A 12,971-nucleotide genomic window follows, 5' to 3' on the forward strand; every position below is an offset into this window, starting at 1 on the left:
TTGCGTTGTATGCGTTAGGTTCTTCAGCGGAATACAGAACTGTAGCAAGTTTATTTGGCGTAGGACGCACCACAGTTGGGGAAATAGTTGTGGATTTTTGCAAAGCTGTGTGCACAAATTTATCGGATTGCATCAATTCCTATCCCCCAAGCACAGAAGAAGTAGAGYGAAATGTACAAGGTTTTGCACACCTTGGTTTTCCGCAATGTTTTGGAGCAATAGACGGCTGCCACATTGAGGTTCAGCCGAAAAAGGAAGATGCAATCGATTATTACAATTATAAGGGGTGGTATTCGGTTATTCTGCTGGCAAGTTGCGACTATAGGTAAATTTCATATACATATGTACTTATTGTAAATATTTATATAAATCCTTTTACTATTTTATAGATCAAAATTTACATATATACATATTGGGTCAACTGGAAGAAATAACGATTCTTATATTTTTGAAGGTAGTTCCTTAAAGAAATTTCATGAAACCGCTAATATTTTTGCTCAGAGCGTCAAAATGATTGGAGATGTTAACGTCCCCGTATTATTTAGTGGCGATTCAGCCTTTCGATTGTCGCGTTACATGATGAAGCCTTTTCCATACTCACCAAATCAACCAGTGTTAGAAAAAACATTTAACTATCGTTTATCCAAATGTCGTAGAGTAATAGAGAATGTTTTCGGTCAACTAAAAGCCCGATTTAGAAAAATTGGCAGAGGTTTACCGGTTGCTACAAAAAACGTTAACGTTATTATACATGCATGCTGTATTTTGCATAATTTTCTAAAAATTTAAAATGATGAAATTCCTTCTTCATTGATCCAAGATGCTGCAGAAATAATTACAGAAATTCAACCACATCACACTACAAGAGCTGGGGAAAATGATGTAACAGCATCGGCTATTAGAAATGCAATAGCTCTGAGTTTTCGTGAGTATAGATGTATGGAGTAGCAGAAAACAAATATTAGTACACATAATTACAAACATCCATTTTTTAAAGAGATCATTTTTTATTTAAATTAATTTTTTTTTGTTACATTATATAATGTTTGAAGACTAGAAAGAAACGATAAAATTATTTAATTTCATTGTTTTTTTTTTTTTTTTTTTTTTTGAATAACAAAACATTTTAAACTAGAAAAAAACAATAAAATTATTTTAAACTTAAAGTTTCTCTGCAATTTTCTCCATAAGGGTTAAAAATCTTTCGGATAAATTACTGTGCTGTTGAACAGACTGAATTATTTCCTCTGAAACGTGCTTTGTTTCATCCGCAACCCTTTCCAATATCTCAGTTTGATTATTTAAAACCTTTAACAATTCGGCGCTAAGATTACGTTTTCTTGTTGCAGATGAAGGTGATGGTGACGGCATCGGACATGATGGTGAAGGTGACGGCAACGAAGGTGGCAGCGGACATGATGGTGATGGTGATGGCAACGAAGGTGACAGCGGACATGATGGCGATGGTGATGGCAACGGAGGTGATAATGATGAGTCGGACGGCGGCAACAATTGGGGTAATGTTGAATTCTAAAGAAATAAACTTTATAAATGCATGTATTTATATAAATAAAATAAATTAGTTTTTTACCTGGGAATATGTCTCTATGTACAAAGCCGAATTAACGGCAGTGTACCCTACTATGCGATGCACAGCATTATAATGCTTCCAAGGCGAGGGATTACCACCAGAAGGTCCAATTTTGGTTTTCTCCTCTCTGAAAGTAGAGTTATTAATGTATTAAAAGAAATGTAATTATTGAAAAAACTCACCTGGATTTCTTTGTCAAGTTTTTCACTTTGCAGTGAATTTCATCGGCGGTGTATTTTTGTGCCATTTCATGCGAAATCTCATTATATATATGAGCATTTCGCTTTGCACGCCGGAGGTCATGGGAACGTGCCTCCCACTTTTCCAGCAGCTCCAACTCATTTTCTAAAGTCCACCCTGAACGCTTTTTTCTGCCAGCCATCTGAAATTAAAACAAAGATAATAATTTTCGTTTAGAAGGCAATGCAAAATACTAAAATTACTTACTTTTTATCTTTAATCGTCGCTTTTCCAAAATATCTTCATTTACATTTAAACGTAAAATGGCTGCCACTGTTCTTATTTTTCATTCACAATAGAATACAGCTGTCAATTACTAACAATGTTCCCAACGAAAATCCCACAAACTCCCTAAAATTTTTAGAGTTATGTTTGGATTCAGCAACGGAGTTAGCTGTGGTAACTCCTTAATTAATCCCGAAAAATGCAGATAATCCGGTTTAACGCTGCCCTCTGTCGGGGCTATAGGTGTTACAAAATTTCAATTCAATTAGAAAATGTTACATGACATTTACACAGTGCTGCCACAGTACTTTTAACATAGCACCATCTGTTGAATACTTACTTAATCCAAGCAATACTTACCGCCATCTGTTAGAATCTTTTGAAGCTAACAAAATAATTGTGACTGTCACATAATAGACAAATGAACGTGATTTTTATATAAAGATACTAACTGACCCGGCAAACGTTGTTTGGTCATGTATATTATTTCTAAGAARCATTTTTTTAGTTCAATAAAAATAACTATCTACTACTAAGTGTGCGGGGATGTATTTATAATCGAAAGCATTATAACAATAAAAGTATGCTTTATTTAAGTTAATAAATCCTTATTAAAGTAACGAATATATTTGAAATTACAATTTTTGATAGCTTTCTAAATATCAAAAATAATTATTCATATTATTCTATCAATTATGGCAACTAAAAAAAAAAATTAATCTCTCAGTGCAATAGAGTGTACAATATTCTTGGTTAGTCCGTCTTTAGCCAACGCAAACAATCTGGAGGGTCTCCCACGCGAGAACATGCCACATATAGTTGTCCGTGGGAAAAGCATGGTGTTTCCAAATCTAAGCCAYATACAGRCAATGTCTGGCCTTGTGATTTATTGATCGTCATAGCCAATGCCAATCTAATGGCGAATTGAGTGCGTTTGAATTCAWTTGRARCATCTGTAGTAATCATAGGGATTCGTGGCAGCAACACATTTTCGCCTTGAAACTTGCCATTCAAGATGATGGCTTCAATAACGTTTTTCATTAATTTTTTAATGACTAACCGTGTGCCAGTACACAGCCGTGGTGGGCTTATATTGCGAAACAGAATAATCGAATATCCAACCTTCAATTGTAAATGATGTGGTGGCATGCCTGGGAAATCCAATGAATTTAAAAACTCAATTGGATAATTCCCATTCTCGTTGATATCGCAAACTGCATCGATAGATTTGTATGACACCAAGTCCCCAGGCAACAACTGTTGAATCTTTAAATTTAACCCATTGACGCCCACATTTTTAGCTGCCAAAATCTCTTTCTGCCAGCCACTTACGATTTGCATATTGTGTGTGTACGTGGGAAATATGTGATCGATGAGAGTATTTTGCGAGTCGATGATTGTGCAGGAGTCCGTCTGTAATTTGACTGCATCCAGTATTTTCATGTACATCAACTTTCTCATCACCAATATCTAACATTTGTTTAGAGAAATTTTCGGCGGATGGATCCTGAAGCATTTGAACGCGCAGGTTCACCGTCAGTTGTACTTTTTCAACATTACGCCATAGTCGCGATGATTTTAAGCAAGCATTAATTTCATCAGCGTACGTTGAACGTGGAATAACGGGAAGTGTTTGTCTAAAATCACCAGCAAGGAGTAACAAAGTGCCGCCAAATAGCTTATCATTGTTTTTTATATCGTTTAAAGTTCACTCTAATGCCTCGAGCGAATGTTTGTGTGCCATAGTGCATTCATCCCAAATAATAATTTTACATTGTTTCAGCACTGCATCTGGATTAGTGGAACATTACGACTAACAATGCCTGCCCAATTCTACAGTATCGATTCGGTGAGTTCATACCGAAATGACTGATTGGCAAATTCGCAATAGCAATGCAAAGATCATCGATAGCAATCAATGCTTCATTGTACATTGCATCACTGAATGATATCGTTAGMTCATTGCACCTTGTACGATATCGATACAATATATCATCAGTCATTGAATTTTTGTGATTATCCCAAAACATTTGTTCTCGGGCCCCGGAACATGTAGTCAGTACTATAGCAAGTAGTAGACGAATTTGTGATCCTGTGYAGTTTAATGTTGCTTCAGCAAGCCTACTGTCCCAGTGATTGTCGTCTTCTAGCAAGCCCAGAATGCATCTTTATACGTAGGATAACTGTTGTCCATCTACCTTACGTATACCTTGAAATGACAATGGCTCGATGACATTAACCAACAATAGTGGCTGGTAAAAGCACTCAGTCTGCYTTGGATTGACTGTATATACACGACAGAAAGTATTTGATTTAAATACAGCGGCCAAAAAAAGTATTCGACATGTAACGACTTCTGCGAATAATAATGCATACAAAAAATATTATCAATAAAAACAAAAAACTTTTGAATGATTTGGTACAAATATGATTTCAGCTTCTATTATGGAATTTATTGTAACTATGAAAACAAACTAAATCAGAAAGTTAACGGTATTAATATTCAAAAGCAAATAAGTAAGCAAAATAAGTATTCGACACAGATGGCTTTGCTGAATTTTTAATATGAAAACGAGAAAGAACCGTTATGTGGACCAGCAAATTTTCGGAATGCGCATCAACTGGTGTCCTTTGCTTGCGGGGTATCCATTTTCTTTTTTGAGCCCATTTAAAATACCGTGGAACTTCAGAGTAGAGAAGTGTTTGTGCGAAGGCATCAAAATCATCCGCACGATGGCACAGTTCAAAAAATTCGGTCAGCGTAGTTTTTGGTTAATTTATAGAACGATCAAGCACTGTATCGTTCATGAAATATACGCGCTGGCCGTTTTCAAGGTGGACAGCTAAATGGATAACTTTTGGATCCCGTTCATGAATTGGGAAATCGAAAATCCGCCAGACAGCTTCATTGGAACTGACGTACCGGTCAATTTGGTAATTCGTAATTTCATCATTTTGATTCAACGGAGGAGAATGCACATTAGTATTTTCAATTCTAAATACAGCCATATCACTCCCTTTATTCACATATTTGCAAATATATTTGATACTCTTCACCGAACCGCATGACTCAACATTAATATGAGCATTGAATGTTTTGCTCAGTAGAGGTGAATATGGTACCACCCGACGATTGTTAATGTCGTTGTGTGCGTTGCTGATAGTTTTAATGAAAGATTGTCCGCCAATTTCGGTACTTCTTCGACGATGTATTGGATATCCGTCAACATGTGTGACCGTATCGTTAGTAAAATCTTTAGGAAAACCCTTTGTACATTTTCCGTCTACCATGCAAGGTGATGAACGATTCAGATTTCCGCACGGACCATGAATCATGTTTGCAGTAACAATATCAAACAGTAATTGATCAGTAGACGGATCTGGAATCTCTGCAGAAATCAAACTGTCGATGTTTTCAGCACGTATTTTGTCGACCAACCAAATTAAAATGTGAGCATGAGGTAATCCACGCCTTTGCCACTCAACTGAATACATCCAACAACGTGTGGAGCCAAATACATGCAATTTTGTAATAAAGTTGATTAAAGACTTAAATTTTTTTTTAAACACGACATCGTAAAATGATGTTGTCTCGACCGCATCTAATCATCAAATCATATGAATAAAAATCCTTTGAGCTAACGTTCTCATTTGTTTTGGCTCCTGTAATAATATATATTTAAATTAATTGAAGATTTATTCTTTAATAACCAAATAATTATGTTCTTAGTAATAAAAGAATTACCTGTTATGGGATCTCGTTGTTTAATATTTACGCAACATCMGTCTTGTCCCTTCCAGAAAATTAGTGGATATTGAAGAGCGTCATATGAGCGATGGGTATCGCTGATGGACTGAAGGTCATTATTTCTTCTTCGAATCACAATTTGTCAAGTAGATGTACGGTCGCGAACCATGATTCCAGCAACGTCGTCAACAATAGGTGCGTTGAATCTACGTATATGCTCTGCAGCTGGTGTTCTATCAGGGTTGATGACAATTGCTTGGGTCATTGTGCTCATTTAACAGAGCATCCAGCTCGCTGACGATACGCCTGGCAAAAGCTGAATTGATATTATGGTAGTCGCAACGTGCATCCACGCGATTGGCGAGTGCGCGTTCGGAGTCACCCATGAAGGAGATTTGTAAAATTTTATGAGATTCGTTTGGCATTGGTAGCAATGAGCCCATTTTATGATATACTTGGCCTTTGATTTTTAACGTGGAATTAAATTGTTGACCGTTTGCAGCAATATTATTGACTATTTCTCTTGCATCAAACGATGTCGTTTGGAAACATGAATTACATGAGAATCGGCTAGAATCTGGATCTGTACCGATAAGTAAACCGTGCAATGGTTCAGGTGGTGTTTCAATTTCAGTTAGTTGTACTTTTCCTGATGAGCAACATATCCCAAATGGCTCGTTTTTAAATTTAAGTGAATGACAATGAGAGCATTCCTTTTCCAAAGTACCAATAACCAATTTGAAATGAGCGTAATATTCAACATCAGGCTCGTACTGGAATGCTAGTCGAAGAAATGAATCTGATGTTAATGCTCTATAAACTTGTTCGCGTTGTTGGTCAATTCCTCTACGTCTGTCGACTATGAATCTGCGAGTTTTTCTTCATTCTAACTTCATTCATTACTGACTGTAATTATTAAGAGGTAATAATTAAATTATTAATAGTAATAAATCCTTCTAGATATCAATGTTCGAATAATAATAATATTGTATTCATTTGCTTATTATTTAACTTACCTTTCACAATAATAAAACCGGTATATTTATTAATCACCTACACTTTTTCGTTTTGATTTCAAACTATTTCAAAAAATATTTAAGAACAATATATGCAGGTTGACGGGAGCTTACAACACGTGTTTATTTATATGATATAACAATAAACTGAGAGTTAAAACTGTCTTTGTCAGATTAATAAATTGTAAATAAATAATGGATGGAAATGAATGATAAAATTATGATGGCAGTAAAACCAACATGAGAGTTCCACAGAAAAATTAAAGAGATAGGTATAACAGTGACTGCTACGATTTATACACAAATAAAACCAAAAAAAAAAAAAAATGGCTGAAAAATGTATAGTGAATAAGACAGGAGACCGGCATCGTCCCCATCTCTACTTTCACATTTAATGGAACTTGAAATTATGAATCGTTTTGCGGATAGAATTTCGTCAACGATATCTCACGAACAAATCAATAGATTTTGACCCGGTTTGCGGCCATCGATATGAATTTTCAGAGTCGAAAGCTGATTAGTCTTCAAAATTAATCGGTCGAGTTGTTTCAGAGTTATTTCAAAAAAACTGAATTTTGCGATTTCTTTCGTCAACGATTTCTCGCAAGAAAATTGATCGATTTTGACCCGGCTTGCAGTAATCGGTGTAGTTTTGTGAGGTTAGTGCTAATTAGTTTATGGAAATGATCGATATAGCCGTTTAGAAGTTATTCCCAAAAAATTGAATCGCTTGATCCATTCAAAAGTTGTAAGCGGGTCCAATAACTTCCCGATTTTATAAAATGTTTAATTTTCTTCGCGGAAAGTTAAAAAAATTTAGGGGTGGACCACCCTTAACATTTAGGAGGATGGAAAAAAAGATGTTGCACGATTCTCCACCCTATCCGATAGGCACTATAAGATTCACGAAAATCGGTCGAGCGATTTCAGAGGAGTTCAATAACGTACACGAGAATTTTATATATTAGATAAAAAATTTATTCAAAGCTCCCGTCATTTTTTAATAATTGCGCATCAGGAAAAGTTATGATGTCACCTCTACCTACTCCGTTCAAACTTTTATTATCACTTCTTTCTGGTGATTCAGCTGATCCAAAATTATTTCTTCGTAAGATAAGCAAATTTAATTCTTTCTTCCAAATGACGTCGTTTGGGCAACTAAAATTTGCAATTTCGCAACAGATGGTCATAATTTTAAAACTACATTCAAAATATTACATAAGTCCAAGTATACCATAACATTGGGTTTTGAGAAATACCATACCATAATTTTTGCAAATATTGCAAGTAAGTATTTCTGTTAGTTTTAAATTTAAGGTCCACCATCCCAGAGCGTTGATGCCACTGCGAGTGCAATTCATTTCTGTACATCATACTATCATAATATCCTAAACAACTTATTATAATATATTACAATAATATTATATGTAAATCGCATTCCATTTAAATTTTCATACGTATCTACATATCAGCACATAGTCACATATGTACATATATAAGTTCAATTAAAATTCAAATCGTGATATTATTATTTATCAGTAAAAAGTGTGCGCGCACTGCTGATATATGTACATACATCCATATGCATATGTGTACGACATTGCCGGACAATTAATGCATACAAGTTAAAATAAGTTAACTTAGTTTTTATTTAAACATTTTGTTACAACTGTACAAAAATGCTTGTTTAACTTTAATTTCTAAGTTCTAGGTTTTGGAGTGATGTCCAACCAACTTAAAGAACAGCCGAATTAAAAGTGAAACTTAAATCTAAGCTTATGCTATCACCAACTTAATATTCTAAGCGCCGGCAGAGCGAGACGTCGGCAGCGACGCATATTGTTTGTGGCGTACTAGTAGCGCCATTAAAGTCCGTAATATTGGTTTGGCACTCTTTTTGTGGGTAGCGGTAAAGTGGCGTGATGCGTTTGCCAAATTGTGTACCTGCATTCCTGAGCATTCTCAGGCTTACATGGTACACTGTATAACAAAATATTTATTTTGTTAACTCCTCCCTTCTTAATTTCGAACGTCCACGTTCGACATCCACGTGATTTTAAAGTTTTATTTGGATAACTGGGAGACTTCATTGTAATGAGTACTATGGCTGAGCTCGACAGTGATCTTTCGTACCGCAAGCTTTTATTTATCAAATGCTTCATTGAGCGACATATGTAGTGGCATCTTTGGCACTGCTATCATATTCATTAACGATTGGCTTGATTCCTAGCCTGATGGAGGTTCGCCTTTGCGTAATTAAGTATTGTATTTCTTAACTATGTACATATTTTACATGATTTAAGTAGTGCTTAAAATATTTAAATATTAGAAAAAGTTTACAAATCATTTTAATTTATACTCTAAATGTTTCTTACTTTTTTGATTTATATGAAGTTATAATATTTTCCTTGGCTCTAATAACATAAGTGTATATAGTAATTTTTTCTTTTTACAATTTCAAATTTAAATATTTTTATTTTTACAAGTGATTCTTACTCTAGATGTTTCTTAACTTTTCAATTTATATGAAGTTATAATATTGGCCTTGGCCCAGCCAATAACACAAGGGCATATAGTAATTTTATCATTTTACAATTTCAATTTTAAATATTTTTATTTGTACTTTTTAGTTTTATTTTTGAGAGTAAAGCTATACTCTATTTAATTTAATGTTTTTTGTCTAATTCTGATGCATATTCTTTTTGTAATTTTTCGATAAGTTATAATTTTAACTTTTTATTGAAAGCAGTTTTTAATTAAATTTGTATGAACAGTTTTACCTGATTTAACCTGCCCTCACAAGGCAGTGCTGTTAAAGTTTTAGCGACTATTTCCTCTTTACATCGTGGAGTTAGTTTATTTCTTAACCGTTTATTTATATTTACATTTTCTGTATGGTTTTTTCTTTATTTTAAATTTTTTATAGACGAGTTTTACGTCATTTTTAATTTTTACTATATTATTTTTTTGTATTCAACTAGGAATACACCTTTAAATAAACTTTTGTGTGAAATGAACAACTTATTAAATTTTTCGTTATTGATACTAGGTAATATTATTTTTTTTTTGTGTAAATTATTTTGACTAAATTATTTTTTTGTGTTCACCTAGGGATACACCTTTTTAAATAGACTTTTTATGAAATGAACAACTGATTAAAATTTTTCGTTTTTGTTAAAAGATCATATTTTTTATTTAGGAACGGTATATAGGAATAGGAACTTTTTTGTTTTTGTTTTTTTTTTAATTTTTCACTTATTTAGTTAATTCAATTTGATAATTAGAAGTCAAAATTATAATTCTTAAAAGTAACAGCTTCCGAACGTGCATGACTTGAAGATGTATCCCGTTTAAGCCTTTCCTAATTACTAAGGTTCCCCCGATGGCCACTTTCTCGCACGCTTCTTTTTCTCAAGAGTGGGTAAGAGATCAGATGCATGATTAATTCGGCTAAGTTGATTGAAGCAATTCCACTTCAAGCTTCTTCAGGCTTTATGTGTAGAGCTCCAATTCGTTGGGCGCCAATTAACTTATTTTATCAGGGATCCCCCTGATGGTGGGGGGCGCCAGTTTTTATTTAAACATTTTGTTACAACTGTACAAAAATGCTTGTCTAACTTTAATTTCTAAGTTGTTGGAGTGATGTCCAACCAACTTAAAGAACAGCCGAATTAAAAGCGAAACTTAAATCTAAGCTTATGCTATCACCAACTTAATATTCTAAGCGCCGGCAGAGCGAGACGTCGGCAGCGGCGCATATTGTTAGTTGCAATATTAAAGTCTTTAATATTAGTTTGGCGCTCTTTTTGTGGGTAGCGGTAAAGTGGCGTGATACGTTTTTTAACTACCATTACTCCCCGAGCATGAATTTGCCAACAAGCGTATTTTCTCGACGTTGTCAAAAGCTGAAAGTCATAAATTGAACAATTTCTGAAATTTGTGTGAGAAGAAACAAGCGACAACTCCGCAAATATAAGCATAGAATAAAATTGACAACATAGTTCATTTGTCGATTTTCAAGTCAAGAAATGTGCCAAAAAAATATTCAATAATCCTCTGATTTATGTGTAGAGTGAATCCCGGTTAAGTAGTACTCCGCTTAAATGAAAATCATTCCTCTAACTGCCCATATTTTGGTGCATCTCACGGTTTGTTTTATGAAATACTTATTATTGTTTTAAGTACCACTCGCGTAAGTATTCGCACTCGTTTATTTTTATTTTTACAAACCATAAACATTTGCATCTTTGATTGTGGCACATAACTGGGATTGACTGTATTTGTCAAGGAATGTGCAAAATATTTTTCGTGGCTTGCGAAAATCTGCGTTGATATGTATGCACGCACATACAAATGCATACATATTTACACACAGGGCTAGCTTGGGCTACTGTGGGGTCAGCAGGTGGCGGATAGTTGAACGGCCTCCAGATATGAAGGTTAGCTGCGAATACTCAATAAGCAGTCCCCGACCAAAGCAGCAGAGGTGGAGGGTGTATCCTAAAAAGCTACATCTGCCCGACGAAGTCTCTGTGATGGGGCGAACCGACATCGCCCATAAATAATTGTCTAACCAACAAAAATCCCGGAAGCGTCTGACTCAGAGTGAGCGGYTTACTGGGCAGCGTCTGTCTCCAGGTTAGGAGCACCTGAGTAAATCACCTGCCAGTAGGTATAAAATGGTACGGGTAGGATCCCGGAACTAATAAAAACATGTCTGCGAATACTAAAAGTAGTAAAGTTACGGTGCAGGGTGTAAACAGCCCAGTGGCGGCGGTTGTAGGGGGTGAGCGATCAGGCTCCCGGCCGTCGATATCCAATGAATGCAATGATACGGTGGTGGCCCACTTGGCCAGCGTATCAGATAATGCTACAAGTATGGTTGATAGCGCAATAATAGACCCCTTTAAGCGAGGGTCAAAGTTAGCTCGAACACCAGAAAAGGTTCTTTCCATGGAAAGGCCTGTACGAGCACGATCGTCGCCGCCCTCGCTACAAATAGGTAGCACGCCTCCAGTGAAAACTGTGAAAGCGGGTAGGGATTATATGGCAGAACTAGGGGACAGCATCAATAAGCTCATTAGTCTGATAAGTCCACCTCAACGTACCATTAATAATGGCATGCGAGAGCTTATAAGTGCTATCTCGAGACTGCATAGACGTGCACAAGAACAGAATGCAAGCTCTAGAAGAGCAGACCCAGCAGCAAACCTCGCTAAAAGCGTGACGGAAGGAACACCTAAAAGAATGCGGKAAGAAAAGGATGCCAATCGGAAAACGCCACCAAAAAAAAGCAAGACAGCCGACCAATTGGAGATAGTGAAGAACAGAATTGAAGGCAAAATAGAGATGGGCCCCTCCTGTCTCTTATACACATCTAGATGTGTATAAGAGACAGGTCTTATAGTGAGATATTACAAGCGGTTAAAAAAAAGGAAACTCTCCAAAATTTGGGCGAAAACGTGTCGCGTATCAAAAAAACAGCCAAAGGAGAGATCCTGCTAGAGCTGGCTCGCGATCAAAGAGGAAACAGCAATGGATACAAGAATTTGTAAAGTCCTAGGCAACAAGGTGGAAATAAGAGTTTTAACGCAAGAGAAACTAATAGAAATAAGGGACTTAGACGATGTTACTACAAAGGACGATGTAGTTCAAGCAATTCGGTCACAGCTAAAAGAACTCAATGTGGAGAAGAGTTCTATTAGAAATATTAGAAAAGCGTACGCAGGAACACAAATAGCAGTTTTAAGCCATCCAGAGAAAGAGGCAAGGCGCCTATTAGACGCAGGAAAAGCCAAGATTGGCTGGGTCGTGTGCAGAATGCGGGAAACTGCGAACCTTAAAAAATGCTATAGATGCCTCGAATATGGCCACATAGCAGGCAAGTGCACAAACCCAGAAGACAGAAGCAAATGCTGCATGAAATGTGGAGAGAAGGGACATTTTGCTAAAGCATGTGTGAAGGAACCATTCTGTGTRTCCTGCAAAATCAATGGAAGGCCGAATACAAACCATCAAATCGGCAGTAAAAGATGTCCAGTTTACCTAGCAGCAAGCAGCAATAGGAAATGAAAGTCCTCCAAATAAACTTAAACCACTGCGAAGCAGCGCAGGAACTGCTAAAGCAAACGGTGTGTGAAATGAAAATAGA

General features: G+C 36.0%; 1 protein-coding gene across 1 annotated transcript; it reads right to left on the bottom strand.

Moving 5' to 3' along the window:
* Positions 1-1,161: 1,161 nt before the first annotated feature.
* LOC108974431 (mediator of RNA polymerase II transcription subunit 15-like) lies at positions 1,162-2,165 on the bottom strand. Its single transcript, XM_018942261.1, has 4 exons — positions 2,039-2,165; positions 1,774-1,973; positions 1,592-1,718; positions 1,162-1,530 (listed from the first exon to the last, which is right to left on the bottom strand). The coding sequence occupies exons 2-4, from the start codon at positions 1,971-1,973 to the stop codon at positions 1,162-1,164; spliced, it is 696 nt and encodes a 231-aa protein (XP_018797806.1). The 5' UTR covers positions 2,039-2,165.
* Positions 2,166-12,971: the final 10,806 nt, after the last annotated feature.

This window comes from Bactrocera latifrons, unplaced genomic scaffold (genome assembly GCF_001853355.1).
Source record: "Bactrocera latifrons isolate USDA-ARS-PBARC rearing strain unplaced genomic scaffold, ASM185335v1 scaffold_1113, whole genome shotgun sequence".
NCBI lineage: Eukaryota > Metazoa > Arthropoda > Insecta > Diptera > Tephritidae > Bactrocera > Bactrocera latifrons.

Coding starts and splice junctions, on each gene's coding strand:
- LOC108974431 (XM_018942261.1), bottom strand. CDS start 1,973: ATGGCTGGCAGAAAAAAGCGTTCAGGGTGGACTTTAGAAAATGAGTTG. Junction 1,719..1,773: donor AACTTGACAAAGAAATCCAG/GTGAGTTTTTTC, acceptor CTCTACTTTCAG/AGAGGAGAAAACCAAAATTG. Junction 1,531..1,591: donor ACATAGAGACATATTCCCAG/GTAAAAAACTAA, acceptor TTATTTCTTTAG/AATTCAACATTACCCCAATT.